Raw genomic sequence first — 20,274 nt, 5'->3', positions numbered from 1 at the left:
GGTTTAGTCAAAGGATCACGTCAAACAGCCACACTGTATTGGGTTGGAGGCAGACATACTAAACTAGACTTTTCTATGACCCTCTGCAGGGCTTGTTCAAAAAAGTTAGTGTGAAGAAATGTTTTCTTTGGGGCATGCATGGAGCTAGCACAAGAATATGACTAGCAATGTTGGCATAAAGGCAGAGAAACAGCTTGTAAGGTTCACTCAAAAGTTGATGCTGAATTTAAATACATAGTTGACAGTTGCTGTCACAATTGTTTAATTAAGGCACAATCAAATGTAAAAATTATGTTTTGGTTTTGTACTGTATTCTGGCCTATTAGACTTTTTGCCAGAATACACAATGTCTCTATCTAGCTAAGCAAAACAAACATGGACTTAACTCCTCATGAAAACTGTTTTGTTATATCCAAAACAAACGTATGAATTAAACAATCAGGATACATGGTCAGGAGTTTAAGGTGTGCTGGCAGGCAGATGTTGGAGATTCTAGACAGAGCCTAGGCTAGCTGTTTTCCATGGCTGTTAGTCTTTATGCTAAGCTAAGCTAATCGCCTACTGGTTACAGCTCCATACTTAACCGGTTCCCTGTGGAGTTTCTGACTTCTTGAAGTGGCTTCAAGGAGCAGTTTTTCTACATATGGTCCATGTTTTGCTCATATTGTGCACATGTGCGCATCTCTGTGAAATAATACATATTCCAGCCGCTGATCTATGGAAACTCAGGACTTTGTTTGACTGATCTGGTATACAGCTTCTCATCTAACTCTCAGCAAGAATGGCAGAATGTTTATTTTCTCAAAATGTTGAAATCAGTGCTCACCCAGCAGTCGTCCCTGGGTATGAGCGGCTCTAGAAGGTCCCCGGCCTGAATCTTCTCCCCCGTCCAGGCCTTGAAGCTCACAGATCTGGAGGAGGGTTGCAGTGAGGGTCCTGCTGCCCACACAGGAGTGTTCAGGCAGTGGATGGTGATGTGCTGCACCGCCTCTGTGCTCAAGAGGTGGATGAAGTTCATCTGGATACGACCCACTCCTGTCTCCAACTGCAAGAATTTGTGTCTCTGAAGTAATCATAGTTTGGAAAAACAGGCCCATCTTAAAACAAAAAAATCCTGACAAACTAATAACTATATAATAAAACTACAATTGTGTATTGAATTACAAAACGTTACATCTGGATCACAGATTTTGACCTCATTATTTGATTTGTAAACAGTTTATGCAGGCATTGAGTCAGTCTGCATTTCTGTGCTGTGATGTTTTATTCAGTTTGAATCTTAGGTACATCTCAAAATCAAAAACAATAAAAGGAGAGATTAAGTTCCTAGAGGTCAATTTGCCAGCTGGGCTTGCCTTTCATTGCAATAATTATCTTTTACAAAAGAGCTACAGTGTACATTGTCAGAAAATGACCAGCTGTGCACCTTATTATATCACATTAAACTCTGAGCTTCTCTTATTTTCTTTGAGAACATTCTGTGTCCACACAAGCATTCATGATTTACATAATCATCCACTTCCTGCATGGAAAGCTCCCAAATTGATCTTGTCTTCATTTACGTAATACACCTTTACATTATACTGGGTGTCATGTTTATCTGAAGCAAATGGCTGAACTCTGAAAGGATCCACACCTTGGACACAGTGACCGGTTTCAGGCAGGTCTGTCCTCCAGCTGTGAAGTTGCACATCACCTCTATAGTGTCCGCAGCGCAGCCCAGGTTGGGGTCGATCCAGTAAGTGCCTGTCAGAGAGCAGCAGAGGAGGAAACAACTTAAATAATGAGAGGAGAATATAAATGTGTGCAGGAATGACTAAGCAGTTTAAAGGGTCCCCTCACCATCGTGCAGCCTCTGCTCACAGTTGTACAGGTCTCTGCAGATGCGTGCTGGGTTGTCCCGGGTCCCCAGAGGGTTCTTCAGACTCTGGATCAGGGTGCTGAGGTGCTGCAGGGTCTTGAAGATCTCTGTGCCCTGGTCTAACATGGGCATCTCCACGCTCTGATTGGATAGAAATATTGGCATAGTTGACATGTAATTTGTAAAACTATCTTATTCTGTTAGGGTTAGGGTTAGACAACAGACAACCTTTTTGGTGGTTTAATAATACCCATAAGCATGGACCACAACTTTGCATTGAAACAGATATAGGCCTATATTACTGATGTATGAACATGTAGTTATGTTACTGAACACTTGTTTTATTATTGAAAGTAAATAAAACATTTTATTGATTTAACATTACAATAGCATCAGAAATGCTGAATACAAATATAAGGTTTCTGTTTTGAATTAATAAAATAAATGTATTAATAAGATAATACACATGAGAACACAGCCATAGCATAGATTCTCTGTCAAAATCAGCATGGGAGGCGTAGATACAGCTGCGTACATGCAGAATCTGGATTCTCTCAGATATAGATTTCGGATTCAGCCTCTTGATTAACATTGACGTGAGGTACATGTCCAATTGAATTGCAGCAGGGAGTGGCTGACTGTTGTTTTGTTTTGTTTTGAGAAAATACACAACTCAGGCTTTACTAAAAATATATAATTTTCAGACACCAAAAGTTACACCCATTAGGGCCCCAACGATCAAAAGTGATTATTTGCAATGAGCAGTTTTCCTCAGAACTAACCTCTGGCCTCAGTGCAGCATGGGAATCGATGATGACTTGAAAGGTGGCACCGAGAGCCTCATTTCTCTACCAAAGAAGACAGCAAGGCAATAAGGTTACCGCAACATTTTTACTCTTCAGTTTGTTCCATAACATTTCATTATTCCCCAAACCCTGGCTCGACTATAAAGAGAAACATACTTACAAGGAAATGGGCAGAACTTGGAAGACCCTGTAAACAACGAGTTTATTGGTTATGTTTTGGGCACCAAGAAAACTGAGACTTTTGTGTTGGCACTTTTAGCAACAGTCACCCAGTGTATTTCTGTTCACAAAACAGTTCTGTAAATCCTAATCTTCCCTGTTGGTGGTAGGTTTTGCCACACTAATCAAATATGGAGATATTCACAGGAAATGAGGCATGAATGCACAGGAAATGAGGCATGTCAAATGCAGAGAGGAAAAGCCGCTGGCTAACATCTTTTTGAATCAGCTCACAGTGGAAAACGAGCAGGTCTGTAACTAGTTAGATTTGATTATGTGCATGCACGTCCTTTGCATATCATCCAATCCACTTCACATTTGGCGGGTGCATTGCTGTGGACCCGAGGGGGTACTTTGTTGAAGTTATTGCAACTTTTGAAATGGAGCACGTTCAATATTAATAAACTTTGAGAGTGGGGGGGGCCTGGGGGCTCTGTGGAGACGTGCATGTCATCAGTAGCAGACCACATCTCATTGCCTGCAGTTCACTTATGAAGCTAAATGCTAGATAACTAAAGTGAATGGCCAAGTTCTTTCATTTATAACCACGGTGATTATGTCGAAGCAAGCGACCCATATGCCTATTTGGAAATGAATGCATCTTCCAAGTGTATTACGTCAGTGCCAGTGGCGAGCCGTGAGCTTTATACCTAGGCCCTCTGACCCCCACCCCTTCCCTCGAAAAAAAGAAAAAAAAAGAGTTATTACGTCACAGCGTATACTTCAGCGGAATATCAAAACAACGGCCCAGGGTGCAAAACGCATCAATGACAGCGACCCTCTACCACACAAAACAACACCTGTGAACCCAATTTGTGTTCTTTGACATTGAAAATGATATTGCATTGTGTTTGTTACTTTCGTTGCAGTTGTATGTCTTAAGTGTAATTTGGCATGCTTTTATTTTGAAGGCGAGTTCACGCTGTTGACAGGAAGTTGTTGTTGCTATGGAAACAAGAAAAGTTTCACAGCAGGAGGAACTCGTCATAAAGTCCGCGATAATAAAACCCACCCATTTAGAGGGAAGATATGATTGGTCAATTGTACTGTCATTTGACATTACTCTCTCGTTCAGTTACTATAGCGGGCCCTCTGTGAATCGCAGAGAGGCCCGCTATAGTAACTGACATTCAAACAGAGACTGAACAGGCAGATTCGAAGGATTTATTTCTTTGGAAATGTTATTTTATTAAATGAAGTTTTTTTTCGGTAAAACTAATGAAAAATATGACAAAAATAATATTAAAAAAATATATATTTTAAAAAAATATATTTTTTTTTAATGTTTTTAAATATTATTTTTTGGAATATCTTAGGCCCTCACAGAGGACCTAGAGGGCCCTGACGGCTCGCCACTGGTCAGTGCTATCAATACGATCATAACCAAACTTTTGTCATGTCTCACTGGTGTTTCTCAGTTGCTGCGATTTTGGTGTGTAATCCCAACTCATGTCATGGCATGTCAGGTCAGGACTGAGGAACATGTTTTGTACGGTTACTGCACTATTTTCCCAATAACATAACTTTGCTCACAGTTTAACTAGAGTTTGAATGCAGACATTACTTTCTCCTTTTCAAATAATTTCCCAGCAGACTAGATTCTGCACCCACAGCCAAGTAGTTTTCAATTTGATTTTGGGATCTGAATTATGAAAACACCGTTTTTTTTGCATTTGTACATTTTGATTTCAATGAATACACAGTAGAGTCAAACCATGTCTGTTCGGCGCACTCTAACAGACTGATAATCAATCAGTGGGCACCAGTTTTTTCCCCTCTGCTCTCCTATCTCGATTTTTAGAAACATGTTTTAAAAAATACTTTTAACTGAGAATAACTTGATTCTTTCTCCACGTTTAGACACTCAAATCTAGACCAGATTACGATGAATGAAAGTGTGATTTATACAGACTGTAACACTTACTGGTGGTCCGGGTGGTCCACGAGGGCCAGCAAATCCCTGAAAAATTGCATCACCACGTTAGCCTTAAAATTATTAAGAAGTTTGTCTTTATTGAAGATGATAAAGTGGTTCATTTGTTTCTTCTTCTCAGCCCCTGAGCCTGTGCAAAGAATAAAGATTAAGCTACAAAGGTGAATTATTACTCACCCCTGGTCCTTGCAACCCCTGTTAGAGATGAAAGGAAAAAAGTAATCAATGTCAGAGGACAACCCTGCAATAATAGAATAATATACGGTGTTCTCTCAAACTCATTCTATCATGCACAGTGGTACGCCATCTTTGTGCTACCAATTCAATACACAGTCTTTACCTATTGTGTGTTGAAATGCCCTCTTGCTTTTCTTTGCAGAGCTACACTCAGGAATCCTATTTCTACACAGCAAATCCTATTGTCACGCAGCAAACTCATACATAAATGTTGGTGTTTTGGGAGTGAGCTTGTGAAATCTGCCTGTGTATGAGCGCTCAACAAACACACAAAAAGAAGCCTTTTGAGCATGCAGCCCACATTTATCACCCTGACAGGAATATTCCACAGCAGCTAAGTGTCACTGTGAGTGTAGCAACAAACAGTGAAGTACAATAGGAAATGAAAAGTGCTGAGGGGCAAAGGAGTGGCATGCCGTCTCCATACTAAGTATCCTATCCTGTGCTCACGGTACAGACAAAAAGGATTCATCAAACAGGCGCCACGCACCGTCTCCCCCCGACTTCCTTTGTCACCCTTGGGTCCCTGATGGAGAGAAAGGAGACAGAGGATCACTCCATCACTGCCAAAACGCAGCGAGAAGTCACATAAAGCTTGGCAGATAGGATGAGATATGAGGTACATACAGGATGACCGCTGGGGCCAATGATGCCAACGGGGCCCAGAGCTCCCTCCATACCCTGGGAAGCAGAGCCATGTTAGAGACTGACGACACGTATGATGGAGCATCAGACGGAGCTCTGCTTATTTTTCATGGCAAGTGTGCAATTTGTGAGAGTTCAGAGCATTGGAATTGGCTGAAATGTTGGGGAGAGTTACCAAACTAACATTAATCTTCATCTTACCAACAAACCACGCGGGCCTTTTGGTCCCTGTATCCCCGCGGGGCCAATGTAGCCCATGGGTCCCTGGAAAGACAAATAGCTGTTATTTATAGAAGTGGATCAGATGCGGTAGGTTTAAAGGTTGAACCAATATTGATTAATCGATAACCTTTGTTGACCTCTATTGGCAACACGTTGGATTCATACATTGATAAATGTCTCTCTGTATAGCTAGTGGCACCATGTTGAATGGTAAAACAGCAGAGACGTCTACTGTTCCTCTAATGGTGAATAAGCGGTGGCTCTGAGAACAACTACAAACTTTACTAAATGCTAATGCTAATTGTCACAGTGCATTTTTGGGGGGGAGTAAACAGAAAGTAAATGTAAATTAGTATTAAAAATAAATACAATACTTTGATAGATGCTGGTCAAAATCCAACTTAGGACTGCTAAATATTATTTTTTTAGTTTTTCTGCAGTTATGCATCTGCAAAACATTTACTACTTATTTGTAATAGCTGTGCACTCCATTTCCTGTGTGTCACATTGTGATTATGAGCACACCCAAAGAATACGTGTAGAATGCATACAGACTGTTAATCTATTTTCTTGTCACTGTTCAGGTGTGAAAAGATTGCAATGTAAGGAGAACAAATTTAGAATAGGATTGGGACACAGAATAACATTGTAAATAAAATGTATATTATATTGTTTTCCACAAGACTGGGCCTATTATAATTATTGATCGATATACGGACATTTCTATTAGTCATTTCCATTTTGCAAAAGGATTTATTAAAAAAAACGTAATAGGAAGTCGATGTACAATCACCTCAAATACTGAAGGAACGTCCTCACCTAGTAGAGGAACATTTGTTGCAACACCAACAGATTTGTGCTCAGTAAATTACTTAATCAATAAACAAGTCTCTTATTAATTGGCTTATCCTTTCAGTACTACATGCTTGGTTTAAGGTGAGGTTGTAGCTATTTAACAAATGACAGATAATTGAGTTTACTCTGAGCCGGACTGAGCCTGTTAACTCTCAGGAGGGGGAGCTGACATTTATTCATCCGTCTTCTCCTCCTCAAATGTTCCCTGTTCTATGAGCGCTGTCAAACCAATCCTTAACATTGAGTTCAGGAGCTGTGTGTGATGTAACATCTTTACACACTACCAAACAGCAACTTCACTGCTTTAAGATACATGTGCTATAGGTTTAAAAGTACTGTAAAACACGGTTTGCAGCAGAGTGCTTTTATCTTAATAGAACATTTTCAAAAGAAAAAAAAGATTCATGTAATAATTGAAAGTGGTAAATGGTAAAGTTTTACAAGAAACTTGTGTTAATAACGTAACCTCTCCCCTCATCTACAAAGAGGTAAATGTTGTTGCTGTTCGACCATTTAACATCACTCCAGGACTTGAGATGTTTAAACACTTTGTTTCAGAGTCTGCACTTTTGTCTGCTGACTTTCCTCTAATTATCCCTCCTCATTGATTCTGAGTAATAACAGTTACTATAAACCTCGCACTAACACAAAGCTCATCTGCTTCACACTGCAGTTCAACTCCCACAGTAGGGAAGAGATCACCCTCTGGGTTTTAAATGAAAGAATGAGACTCCAGGAAAGCCTGTTCGGTTTCTTCAGCTGGCAATAATCTATAGTGCAGCAGTGTTGTAAGTAAAGCAGACTCGCAGTGTAGCAGATGTTATCCTGGGGCATGTTATAGTAATACATAACAGCTTTCATATCAATTTTTACTGAAGACAATATAACTTAATGTACCTCCAGACAATTTTGAGGTTCAAACTTCACAAAAACACTGCACGTGCACAAAGATGAGTTAGAGTCAGAAATGACTTTTTGGTCATTTTACTGCCTCAGAGACATATCATCTGCACAGCCAATAAGATGTGGAACTAAAACTTTATAGGTCGCTTGACGTACCTTTGGTCCAAAAAGACCGAACACCCCTGGAAATCCTTGTTGACCCGTATCCCCCTTAGAGAAGAGAAGTATGGTTATCTTCATCACTGAACAAGCTAAAAGGTTGTTCTCTGAGTAAATAGATAACTCAGTGCTCACAGGTTGTCCTTTAGGTCCCTGCTCTCCTTGTTTTCCTGGCAGCCCCATCCCGCCGACAGAGCCTTGTTTTCCTGATGCACCAGTTTGGCCCGGAAGACCCCTCTCACCCTGAAGATCAAACATAAACACATAAACACATAAACACATGCACTTCCTACCAAATAACCTCTGAAAGGACAAACCAATATAAGTGCTGCAACAAGCTCAAGATCCCTCACTGACTTCCCACCAATGGACACTGCAAACTGCACTTACTGTCAACCGTGTGCTGGTGCCTTTTCCCCCCACTGCTATGGTGAAAAAACAGTTTTGAAAGTTCAACCAGGGAATGAAAATAGTAGCGGCCAAATCCAGGGTAAACGTTGGCTATGGCTGCATTTATGTCTGGTGTTCTCTATATACAGTATATTGTATTTTACATATAATTCCCAATGAAAAATGGTCAGGGATTCAGTTATATGAATAACATTATTTACTGCCTGGTACAACAAAGTACGCAGTGTTTATAATTCTAAAAGTCTCTTTATAGATTTCAAATGTATCAGATAGAAATATTGTGTGGCTCCGAAAAACACTGGCAGAAAAAGGAATATCAGACCCTGACAGTTTACTTCATAACAAACAAATACATGTTTGCATTAGATCTCTATCTTATGACTAAATATGAATGCAACTTTATTCCCTAACCATGTGTATACGGGGAAACTGCATTATACTAACTAATAAAGCCTCTCTGTGTTTCTCATAGTTATGTATAAGTGAATTTATGTAATATTGGCAAAGCAATGAAAATCTGGATCGATCCAACTCATTAATATTTGCAACTCTAACTTCCTAGCCGTGGTGCAGTGAAAATGAGCTCTTTAGAGAAATAGTGTGAAGACTTGCAGAGTTTGGCATTTGAGATAAGAGAACACTGTGGTGCCAAGGGAGGCAACCCTGGCAGATATTTCTCTAAAGAGCTCATTTTCACTGCACCATTGCCTGGAACTTGATACTGGCAATAAATTGGTGATCTTTAAAAAAATGTTTGGTTGTAGCTTAACTTCTCTGTTAAGAAGATCAGCTCCTAGCTAACACTAGTATAGATGTTCCACACATCATTCTCACCTTTGGTCCAAAGGAGCCTTGACTTCCAGGAAGCCCCGTCACACCAGTTGGCCCCCACTGCCCAGGTTTCCCAGGTAAGCCCACTTCTCCATCTTCTCCTTGCTCCCCCTGAACACAGAAAATGGTTGGTGGAAAATAATGACAGCTGGGCTACAGTTGATCTTGTTTTATGCTTAAGAAGGTTTTCAATTCAGATGGATCTAAGTGGCATCCATGATGAAAAGCTGTCAACTTCTCTGAATGCTAAGGAAGGCTGCTTTAATGCCACATTTATATCCAAGGGAAAGGAGATAATGCTGTCCCTCAATAAAGCAACGAACCATTTAGCCATCATTTACATCAGCTGTTCAATTGTTCACTGTGGATCAATGGAAAACGTTATTATGTGGTTCTATTTAAGACAGATATTCTAAATTGAATGTGTGATAAATAAAGTGTTTTTAAGAATAAATCATCCGTCATCAGATAGTGTGATAAGTGCAAGCAAATTCTCTGAGTACAGTGGTTGTCTTTTCCTATGTCCTTAAGAATTCTCCTTCACATCTTTCCTTGACTTCATGACAATTTCCGAAAAATTCAAAGAGCGGTGGTTAGGACATAAGACATAATGTTTTTGACTATTTTCCAAAGTCCTTGTATTCTTTAGTTAAACAGAAATGTGCACCACTGACAGCGTCCTCACCTTGGCTGCTTTAGGTCCATCTTTACCAGAAAGTCCATCCATGCCAGACGGGCCCTCAAGTCCTTCCCTGCCCTCAACTCCCCGTGGGCCATCAGGACCCTCTGGACCCTTAGAAAAGACATGCGGAAATGTAAAAGCCTGCATTGGTTTTAAATAGTATCATGTAGCTCATCTGTGAATAATGCCGGATTATATAGTAGGACCAGAAATACATCAAACTCACGGGTGGTCCTTTGGTCCCAGATGCTCCTCTGGCTCCTGATTTTCCTTCCTGACCCTGGAGTATAACAAGAGTTTGGATGACAGTCCAATCGTGTTGCATGAAGTCTTTGAGTTTTTCGAATACAAATAAAAAATCAAGCCACTGTCATGTATGTCCTTACTTGGTCACCTTTGGATCCTTTCAGCCCTGGTAGTCCTCTTGGCCCAGGATGTCCCTGAAATGATCATTTCTGTTTGATTTGAATTACACTGATTGCTTTCGGACAAGTTTACACAGTATCTATATGTCGGGGTTTTTACATTTTCAGAGACATAAATAAGATACTTACAGGAAGCCCTGGGGCACCAGCTGCACCTCTCTTTCCATCAACACCAATTTGACCCTGGAAAACATACGTTTCTGCATTTCAATGCACAGAAAATCACTTATTTGACATTATACCTAAAGACAAATCAAAAAAGGTGTCAATCTTTCTTTATTTCACTCACAATGTGCCCGGGGTCCCCTGGCTCTCCTCTCTCTCCTCTGTTTCCATGAGGACCCTGGGTATACATGGAGACTAATTAATTAAACAACCCAGAGCGACACAAACAAAGGACACATGAACAACAGGTACTCACTCTGTCACCTTGGGGACCTGGAAGACCCTCTGCCTTGCTGTCGTCTCCCTGTTCACCCTAAACCGGCAATATGGACACGGACAAACAACCGCAATCAACAGAATTTCCTTTCAAACCAAACAGTGTGTGCAAAATCAATGCATGTTTTGTTTGAAAGAATACAACAATGGAAACACATTGCCTGCTCTCTTAAATGAATGGTAAGTCATTACATGCGCTATTACCCACAATTTCACATAAATGGAGCCAATGACTCTTCCAGGGTATTTATTCATTAAACAATAACCGCGGATGTGTGTTAGGATTGATGGTCATATGTTGAGCATGTGTCGAAGGAAAAAAAGAACTGCAGAGCCCATCAGGCATCCTAAAGTAGGAAAATAATTAGTGATGGCCAGGGGCCGAGCAAAACGTACAAGTCAAATGTGAGTGCATTTAATAAAACTGATCTGTATTTTATCTGCAGCAAGTTTCATTGCCAGGGCTACCTGGCTTTTATAATTGACAATCGTACATTTTGCAACAACCCATTTGATAGTGTGATATTGATTTAATTACAAGCGCAGCCATTATTTCGTGGATATTGGCAAAGAGAATATAACAAATATCCACATCCAGATGGCTCCTGCCCAGGGACTAAAAGTAAAATGCAAATTAGCATCTCACTAAACTCTAACGCTGTCTGCTCCTTTGTGTGCTGCTCCTGTCAAATAAACACAAATGATAGTGCTAATGTCTCCAAAATCATGAGCAGACCAGGTGCTTGTCTAATTATATACATTTGACAGCACTGAGTTAATCGGATGCGTCCTAGATCAGATCATTGATCAAATTAGAGAGGACTTTTGGAATATTGCAAGGACATGAGAGACAGAGGAAGCAGATTAGGGACAACTGAAGTACCAATGCATTCAAAAGAGCTGACCACTCAAAGACAATGACCTGCGTGACAGGTTAACAAATTGTTGAGCAACACAACCATTACAGGACTCCAGAGCTCATTAGACACAATCACAGTGCAGACGGCAAGTAAGTGTGGTTTAGTACCTTTTCACCTTTTGGTCCAGGAGGTCCCAGGGGGCCCGGCGGTCCCATGTGACCCTATGACAAAAAAAATAGTTTGTGACTGTCACCTCCCAACCTTCACTCCCAATTTACTGTGTGAAATATTATGTTCATGATGTAGAGAAGCAGAAGGAGGCGAGGTCGAGATTATGTAAAATGAGAACTCAACGAAGTGATCACTTCATCTTTGGTCGCCATGAGGAATGCATTCTTTCTGATTCATTAGCCAAGTCAAGGTTATGAGTGTTAAATACGCTGGTCTTAAAGGACGCAGTGTTTATTCTGGATTTACTATGTGCCAACAGAGGTAATGACCAGGAATCGTGCTAATTTCACCTGTTTTTCTAGTCAAGAAAAATTGAGAAAGTTAGTGGTATAAAAAACACCTTATATGAAAAGTCCACCCCGTTATTGAACTAGCAAGCATGAAATGTTTTCATAGTTTGAAAATGGAAGATGAATACATTTAGCTAGCTGCAAGGAAACATGGCATTCTAGAAAGGGAAACAACTTTTTGCAATTCTTTTTTTATTTGCTTGTATTTATGTATGTATTTACTTTCTGCCCTCTTGTGGTCAACTTTAAGGCGAGACACGGCAGGCAAAAACATCGTTTTTCATGCACTGGTCAATTTTGAGATTTTGTGCTATTTTGATTCCATAACATGTTTTCTTTCAGGCTTTTGGAAGGAAAACGTACAAAATACACATTTAGGTGTTTATTTGACTATAGTTTGTCTATTTGCGTCTGTAGATTTCTCCTAAATTCACCAAAAGTTAGCATTCTAACGTAACATAAAGTACCGCGACCGCTGATTGCACCATGTAATCAGAGGTATCGTTGGAAAGCTCCGTCTCTCCTGCACACATATGGTCATTTCCTTTGTATCAGCAACCAATCGTGAAAGTACAAAGGGGTCTTAAACCAAAAAACGAAATCTCATTGGCTGGTGTCAATTTCTGACAACGTGATTCGTTCAGATGCGTCACGTGGTGTGCTAAAACACTTCCTGGTTTAGCTTTCCGCTGGACATTTAATTCTCAAAATGGCAAAAGAACAGCGAAAAAAACATTCACAGAGAAGACGACAACAATTGTCATTTGCACGAAGCAAGGTTAGACAAAAAACGAATGACCTGGCCATTAAATACCTTCACGGAGTGTGTCGAGGCGCAAGCTGTCATCCAGAGAACAGGAGGGTTTGGTAGTGCCACACAGCAATCTTTAAAGGTCATTTTCTCAAAATGAGTTTTTTCTCCTACTCTGAGTTCGAAATGTCCACTTCAGTAGCACTTACATACACCAAACCTTCCAGTTATAGTCCTATCAATATTCTGAAGGGTTTGTTCATATATCATTCATAGCCTGAATTATATAACATGTTATACCTAAAAACATGGCGAAAATTGATATTGTAGGGCTGTTGACAGTATTTTCTGATTTATGGAGTGATAAAAAGAGAAAAAAACTTTAGATTCTAATATGACTACAAAATGAAACAAGAATTTTGAACCTGGCTTTATCCAATGTTCAGATTTGTGTCCTCAAATGTATTAAAAATATGCGCATATTTAATGAGGTTATGGATCATTTGCATATTTAAACATGCTATTTCATAAAACTTGTAATACAAAAAACAATTGTCTTAATGTAAGTAATTAACTGGAGAAATTTCTAGCTGATATCCTTAAGTTAAAAAAGTACCCTATTCACCTGTAGTGTCTCGCCTTAAGAAAAACTTCAGTAAATAGACCAGTGATATGACTCAACCATAAAATTACAGATCCGAGCTGCAGATTCCCGACTGTGTAATGGAGAGGGAGAACGAAACTAAAGAGATTCGGCCTGTGATTCATCAACACCAAAACAATACAAGCGCAGTATCTACTCGCACGTCAATACTATCATTCAATATTGTTCTGTGAGAAATATACACTGAGATAAAACCCCTGGCAAAAATCAATTCATGCTTTTTGATTGTTAAGGAAAAACTGGATAGCGTTTGATTGTGAAAAATGTAGAAAATATCCAGAAATATCCACACACTGAACGGACCCAAGGCAGGCTTACTGTTTAAACATTTATCAGGTAAGGTACCTGTCAACAAGGCAAACAACTTGTTTTTCCTGTTTACCCACACACTTGATATAATATTGTATATATTCTAGCCTATTTACATAAAACAATATGCTTTAATATATAGAACAAGGTTTTTTTCCAGAGGATTTATAATGTAGGTTTTTAACTAATTTAATGAATTGATGACAGATGAATGACTAACATGCTGCAATATAAATCGTTATTCCATCACTGTGCTTACCTCGTAACCAGATATGCCGGTTTCTCCTTGTTGGCCCATTCTCCCCGGAGCACCCTGGGGAAATATATTTATTTAGCACACATCCACAACACAACAAAGCGTGTCCTTCAAAGCGCCTAGAGATGTCTTACCACTGGCCCGATGGTTCCTCTCGCTGCCTTCTGTCCGACAAAGCCCACCTCTCCCTGCTCGCCCGCTGGGCCGCTCTCCCCCAGGTGACCTTGGTGACCCTTGCTCCCCTGGAGAGAGGCCATCATTGAGCAGGTATGCACTGAGAGTACAAACTTCCCCGAACAGTTTTGCAGACAGGTTCGACAATTCAAACATTTAATACTGAGAGTCTGTTTGACATGCTTAGGGAGGTCACTGACCTGTTACCAGTCGTTTACCACTACAGCAGAGAGCTATTCAACCGCTTGTGCTAGTGAATGAAAGGTGTGTTAAAGCCCAAGGCAGGGAGACTGACAAACCTTTTCTCCTGGCTTTCCTCTTTCACCAATTTTGCCCGGTTTACCCTCCTGACCCTGGTAGAGAGAAATCGAACGGGGTTGTGAGTGGACAAAAAGAGCCGTCTTTTCATGGGAATTGAATGAAATATGGAGTTGGCTGCTGAGACGCTCACCCTTACACCGACCAATCCGGGAGGCCCAGGGGTTCCTTGCTTTCCTTTCAGACCGATTTCACCCCTGTCTCCTTCAGCGCCTTCTTGACCAGCATCCCCTTTATCTCCCTGAGGAGAGTTGTACAAGGCCAATGAAATGCTTTTCAGTTACATAAGTCAGGATATGCCCTATGTAGTTAGAATATGTGAATAAAATATTCAGAAAGGAAAAGTTAGTATTCATTTTCTAGAACATTTTTCGACAGTTGAACTTAAATTAATAAATACATAAATGCAAAAACTACCTTCACTTAATTAAATATGTCAATGAAAGGTCTGTCAGTGCTTACAGGTTTCTATGATATTCAACATAATTAACAGACCAAATGTCTGTAGAAAGGCCATTGCAAAGCCTGGGGGGGAGGGGGGGCACAACAACACAAGCAACAAAGCTCTGTTACCTCTATTCTTGAAAATGACAGCAGACTAATCAGTAAGGCCTTATCCCATTGATTGCACTCTATCTGTCTTTAGTGTAAGGAGTCTGGGAGCATTACAGATTATAAATTAAATCTCAAATATTATTCAGACTAGCAGACTATTCAGACTAACTAACAAAACCCTCATAGCGGACAGGCAGTTTTGTAGACGGCTATAAAGTCGAACTGACTAAGAGCAGTTTCAGAGAAACACACCGCAAGGGCTGTCTGTGTTACAAATTGTAAGAAACAAAACTAGAAAAGGATAATGTTCTGTTCGAAATATGTGAATAAAAAATAAGATTGGACAAAGAACTGAGCCTTTCACCAACATGAATACATGGATAAAAGGAGTGCAAGAGAAGAACATTTCATACGGAAACTGAGAAACACCTGTGGGGTAGACAGGATAAAAAAACCAGAGCCATGAGGTCCAGCCTAATGAATATTCTAATGGACAGCATGAAGTCTACCACACACTGACAAACATGTAGTTTGATCTTCAGTCAAGATATGGGTTTAGTTTTGACTTCAATTCTCAGTAGCTTCCGCTGTATTTCAATCGTGTATCCACCTTGTAAAACTCATTGTTTTCCCTCCCGATTGCTAGCTTTCTTTAGCCAACCATTGATCAATCTAATGGAGATTTAGTAGGATACCAATATGGCTTCTCTCTGAACGACGATTATGACTGAATTGATACTCTCCCAACATTGGAAAACAAAAATGTTTACCACACACTGCTGGAACAAAATATGTCAACAGCCTCAATTTCTTTGCAGAAAAGTAATATGACAATTAATAATGACAATGTGCTGATTTTCAGTCTCTTAACAGTTGACGGTAAAAGCTGCAAACCCCTCTTGATCTGCTGTTTTCCATCCAGGAGCTGCACTGTGTCCAAGAATCCCTCAAAGTAGTTTACTTTTAGCAAAACAGATTATCAGGTTAAATGTATTCTTATCCTCAGTCTTCTCTGTACTCACATTTTACCACCTTCTCTAAGCCAAACATTGTTTGTGGGTCAGTCAGCGATACTTGCAGCAGCGAGGCTCTGCTGAATAGACAAGCTTTTTTTGCATTCCATCTTTTTTTTTTTTTCTGTCACAATACTTGCCAGACTTAAAATAGCCCCGCTATCTGTTTTCAATAAGCGTCAACACAATGCAGCTCCAACTGTACACAGGCCATTATTTCACAAACAATATTGGACTTGCCCTAATTACAATAAGCTGCTACAGTAAAGCGGAGAGGTCCCTGGGTTCACAGACAAATAGGAATCAGGAAAGAATTAGTCTGTGTTGCAGTTATTGACAACAATCTGATTACCGGCCGAGGCAATGTTTTTCCATTTACTGTGGGCCTTTTTATGTAGCCTTTAAATCATTTTTTATTTTGAACTTGCCTTGGCTCCATCTGTTCCACTTGGTCCAGCCTCCCCGTCAATGCCTTGCTCACCCTGACAGACACATTGTAAAAACGTTATGGTTGCAGTATGTTTTATTGTCACCAGGACAGTGAATTCTGGAAGCAGAGACACAAGCCAATGTCACAAGCCAATGTTGGCTGTATTTGAGTACATATTGAAAACAAATGTATCACTTGGTTTAGTCTACACCTCAAGTGATGCGTCTCCTTTTTAATATGCTGCTGTTTTGCCTAAATACATCCAGGGCACTTTTTACTCATTATGACTTTTCAAAAGTTAAAAAAACAGGATACTCACTCTTTGGCCAATCAAACCCTGCTCCCCGATGTTGCCGTGGAGACCGACGGCTCCCTGTCAGGAGAAAAAGCATGATGGGTACTTCATCAGGGATGTGTTGTATCTCTTGATGTATGACTTTTGCTTTAAGGTACAGACTCAATAATATTCAAGGACTAAGAATGTATTTATTTGATATCCACATAGAAATGTAAGAATAAGCTGTTTAAAATTGCCAATATTTCAGCGAATGGGAAAACTGAAGTAGGTGATTTCTTAGAGAGTGCAGGCATATACAGTAGGCACACCACAGCCAACTGAAAGCAGTTTATAATATAATATCATTTAAACTCTTTGTCACATGCAGTACCTTGTTTTGTGTTGCTCTCAGGAAAGAGGCACAATTATAATTCCATGCAGTGGGAAGCAATAACCATGTACATCAACCAACCCAAAATACCAATAACGCAAATGTCAGAGGCACATTGTCATCGTCACCTTCTCTCCGGGTTCACCAGACAGCCCTCTCTCTCCAGCTTTCCCCAGCGGCCCCTGGTCAAAACAGCCATTAGTTTTTCAGTGTTATCTTAACAGTCAATGGGAGCCCCCACACCAGCTGTGTGATTAAACTCACCCTCAGCCCCATCTCCCCCAGTGGCCCGATCGTTCCTGGTGGCCCAGCCGGTCCCTGCGGTGACAAAACACAGGCACCAATGAAAAGGTTAAGACTGCTTTCTTATCTCGGATAAATGCCTCTGCAAAGTGACAGTAAAGGAGGAAAAGTGTGAAATGAAATAAGAACCGGGCAGAAAGTGTGGACTTGTGGAGATAAGTTAATCTGGAGGGCCTTCAAAACACTGAGCCAAAGCTTCTGTAAGTGATGGGAACAGGCCTGCTGCTATAGACACACTCAGGCTACAATAAAGCTGCTCCTCCAGGAAGAGGGTGCTGTAAATCAAATTGTCTCAGACTCACTACTTTCTCTTTGTGTGTCTGAGACTGGGGCCGAATGGGAGGAAGAGGAATAGGTTGTTCTGGGCTTTTTGACCAGGATACAGGGTTTCAAGGAGTCACTGAATAAAAGGTGTATAATTGTGGAAATTCAGAGTTTTTATGCAAAGTGCAGGAAGAGGAGTTCACAGCAGGTGATGGAAAGCCATAGGCTATTATAGATAATGAGATACCGCCGGTATCCTCGTCACACATTCTGAGACTTTTTACTTAAAATGTAATATAATTACACCAGATGAATTTGAAAACACACCAAAAAAACATAGCAAGACAGTAGGTCTTTAAGAACGGGGTTGATTCTCAAATATGGAAGCCAAATGAATGCAAACAAATAGTAAACTCACTGGCTCTCCTGCAATTCCTTTGGCCCCTGGAGGACCCGAGGGTCCTTGAACACCCTGAAAATAACACAGGTGTTTATAACACAAACACTATTGTTACTATCATAACTTGTTGAAATGCAGCAAAACCCACTAAACAGAGTGCCACTCAGGCCTTGCTCATCCACCACTGTTCCCCCAAAATGAGTCCTACCCCAAAAATCAAGACTGACCTAAAAAAGACCTCTGTTAGCCCCAATCACTTACTGGAAATCCCTTAGGCCCGGCTTCACCTGCCGCGCCAAGCTTTCCCTGCAGCAAAACGACACAAATGGAATGATTAGTTGGACTCTAGGAGGAGAACAGTGAGTTAAAACATGTCAAACTAATGGAGAGGTAAAGAGGAATAACAATAGGGCTCAGTTACCTTTCTATTGTCAACCCTAAGATTTAAAATACTAACCAAGTGATGAAAGGTTAACCATCTTACTTAATGAATGATAAGGTAAATGATCAGTAGTGAAAAGTAACTACATACATTGTAAGTGCTCTATTAGGAACAGTTTGAAAATATGTATACTTAAGTGTTTCCTTTGTGTGCCACTTTGTATTTTTCTACCCAAATACATTTAATAGGAAGATGCTGTAGTATGATTTGTCTGTCAGCTATAATGGGAACGCATTGTTCTAGCAACCTAACAATATGTAAAAGTAGATTTAATAAGCACTTCAATCAGCAAAAACAGTATAATATGGTTTAATCAATTATTAGGAATCATAATAATAAGTATAATAAACATTAAAGGTGGGGTAGGTAATTTCGGAGAAACCAGCTCGAGATCGCTAGAATTTGAAAATACACAACCGGAGAAAATCTGCTACTTCCTTACAGAGCCCCTCCTCCAACACACACGAACGCGCACATGACCAATGAGGGCACGAGATAAGTTTGTGCACAGATGGAAGGCTGACAGGCAGGTAGGCCATCCAGTTATTTTAGCCGGCCCGGCTAAAATGATTGGTCGTGCTTTTTACAGTATTACAGCTTCCACAGATGACATTTATTTATGGATTTATTGTCAAAGCACTTAAGATATTCATTGCTATCGGGATGTTAAGAGCATTCCATGGAATATAACAAAAAGTGTATCTCGAGCCGGTTTCTCAAACTTACCTACCCTACCTTTAAGTGTAATAAATACCTTTTTTGTTTTTTGTTGTACTTTTATTTGTACATATTTTGCCAATAATATTTGTACTTTTTACTTCATAGACCTTGTTCATATTATGAAATTATAGTTAACATACTTTCTTGACTAATTTTGCACTGATTATCTCTAGAAGCCCACTACTGAGTCGATGATGCATAGAATAGTTTGGCAACAATAAATAACAGTAAGATGATCATGTTATAAATGTAACATCAAGCTTAACTCTGTGCATGCTTTAATGAGATGTAGTTGTACTCTTCCCGAGTATATAAGTATCAGCATCATTTATCCCAGATACTAATTCCATGTGGACTTCAAAAGGCCACATGTAGCCAGCATTAAAAAGGTGTTTTAATGCTAACAATGTCATTTCAGTTCAGAGGGGAAATTAAATAAGTCAAATTGTTCTTACCATCACCCCAGAGAGGCCCAATCTTCCTGGTGGACCATCGATGCCCTGCAGAAAGAAAACATTACACTCGGTTTACTGAGCTCTCTGAAATCCCCCAGAGTCAAAATGTTCCCGACTGCCGAGCACCAACCAGCACCATCAATATTTCAGTGCTCTTTGATTTAAGCTTCTGTTGCTAATTTTGCAGCTAACAAAGAGTGTCCTCTAAAGATTCTTTAGAAGTTAAAAATAGTAAATAACAAAGGTCTGCTCAACAAAGCTGCTTCATTGTTCCTATTTTCAGAAACTTGAGCCAGTTTGTTTATCCTAGCTTTCTGTGGGATATATTTGATGTGAGCAATTAGGAAGTTCAAGGCTAAACCTTTCTCTCAAGCAGTTTGGCATTACAAGTTGAACTATATCAGTGAGCCACAAACGGCAACTAAATCTGAATCTCTGAAAATGTTTTCATCTGATCATGTGCTCACCTTCACTCCAGCGGACCCATTCTCCCCCACTGGGCCATCAGGACCCCGCAGACCCTGTAGAGAGAAATGAAAGT

General features: G+C 40.1%; 1 protein-coding gene across 1 annotated transcript in view; it reads right to left on the bottom strand.

Moving 5' to 3' along the window:
* The window catches only part of col27a1b (collagen, type XXVII, alpha 1b), a 68,249-nt gene that overhangs the window by 1,752 nt on the left and 46,223 nt on the right, over positions 1-20,274 (bottom strand). Inside the window, exons 29-60 of the mRNA XM_034118635.1 lie at positions 20,201-20,254; positions 19,734-19,778; positions 18,378-18,422; positions 18,135-18,188; positions 17,414-17,467; positions 17,278-17,331; positions 16,801-16,854; positions 16,480-16,533; positions 14,617-14,724; positions 14,465-14,518; positions 14,126-14,233; positions 13,995-14,048; positions 11,658-11,711; positions 10,611-10,667; positions 10,479-10,532; positions 10,319-10,372; positions 10,151-10,204; positions 9,991-10,044; positions 9,768-9,875; positions 9,086-9,193; positions 7,976-8,083; positions 7,838-7,891; positions 5,903-5,965; positions 5,684-5,737; positions 5,547-5,582; positions 4,997-5,014; positions 4,811-4,846; positions 2,828-2,854; positions 2,644-2,709; positions 1,843-2,002; positions 1,637-1,746; positions 827-1,045 (exon numbers count right to left, since the gene is read on the bottom strand). Of these exons, the coding sequence (XP_033974526.1) occupies positions 827-1,045; positions 1,637-1,746; positions 1,843-2,002; positions 2,644-2,709; positions 2,828-2,854; positions 4,811-4,846; positions 4,997-5,014; positions 5,547-5,582; positions 5,684-5,737; positions 5,903-5,965; positions 7,838-7,891; positions 7,976-8,083; positions 9,086-9,193; positions 9,768-9,875; positions 9,991-10,044; positions 10,151-10,204; positions 10,319-10,372; positions 10,479-10,532; positions 10,611-10,667; positions 11,658-11,711; positions 13,995-14,048; positions 14,126-14,233; positions 14,465-14,518; positions 14,617-14,724; positions 16,480-16,533; positions 16,801-16,854; positions 17,278-17,331; positions 17,414-17,467; positions 18,135-18,188; positions 18,378-18,422; positions 19,734-19,778; positions 20,201-20,254 (2,232 nt within the window). The remainder of the gene's footprint in view (positions 1-826; positions 1,046-1,636; positions 1,747-1,842; positions 2,003-2,643; positions 2,710-2,827; positions 2,855-4,810; positions 4,847-4,996; positions 5,015-5,546; positions 5,583-5,683; positions 5,738-5,902; positions 5,966-7,837; positions 7,892-7,975; positions 8,084-9,085; positions 9,194-9,767; positions 9,876-9,990; positions 10,045-10,150; positions 10,205-10,318; positions 10,373-10,478; positions 10,533-10,610; positions 10,668-11,657; positions 11,712-13,994; positions 14,049-14,125; positions 14,234-14,464; positions 14,519-14,616; positions 14,725-16,479; positions 16,534-16,800; positions 16,855-17,277; positions 17,332-17,413; positions 17,468-18,134; positions 18,189-18,377; positions 18,423-19,733; positions 19,779-20,200; positions 20,255-20,274) is intronic.

This window comes from Trematomus bernacchii, unplaced genomic scaffold (assembly GCF_902827165.1).
Source record: "Trematomus bernacchii unplaced genomic scaffold, fTreBer1.1, whole genome shotgun sequence".
In the NCBI taxonomy this organism is placed as follows: Eukaryota; Metazoa; Chordata; class Actinopteri; order Perciformes; family Nototheniidae; genus Trematomus; species Trematomus bernacchii.
Note: the sequence above shows the minus strand (reverse complement) of the source record. Positions and strands in the feature narration are given on the sequence as shown.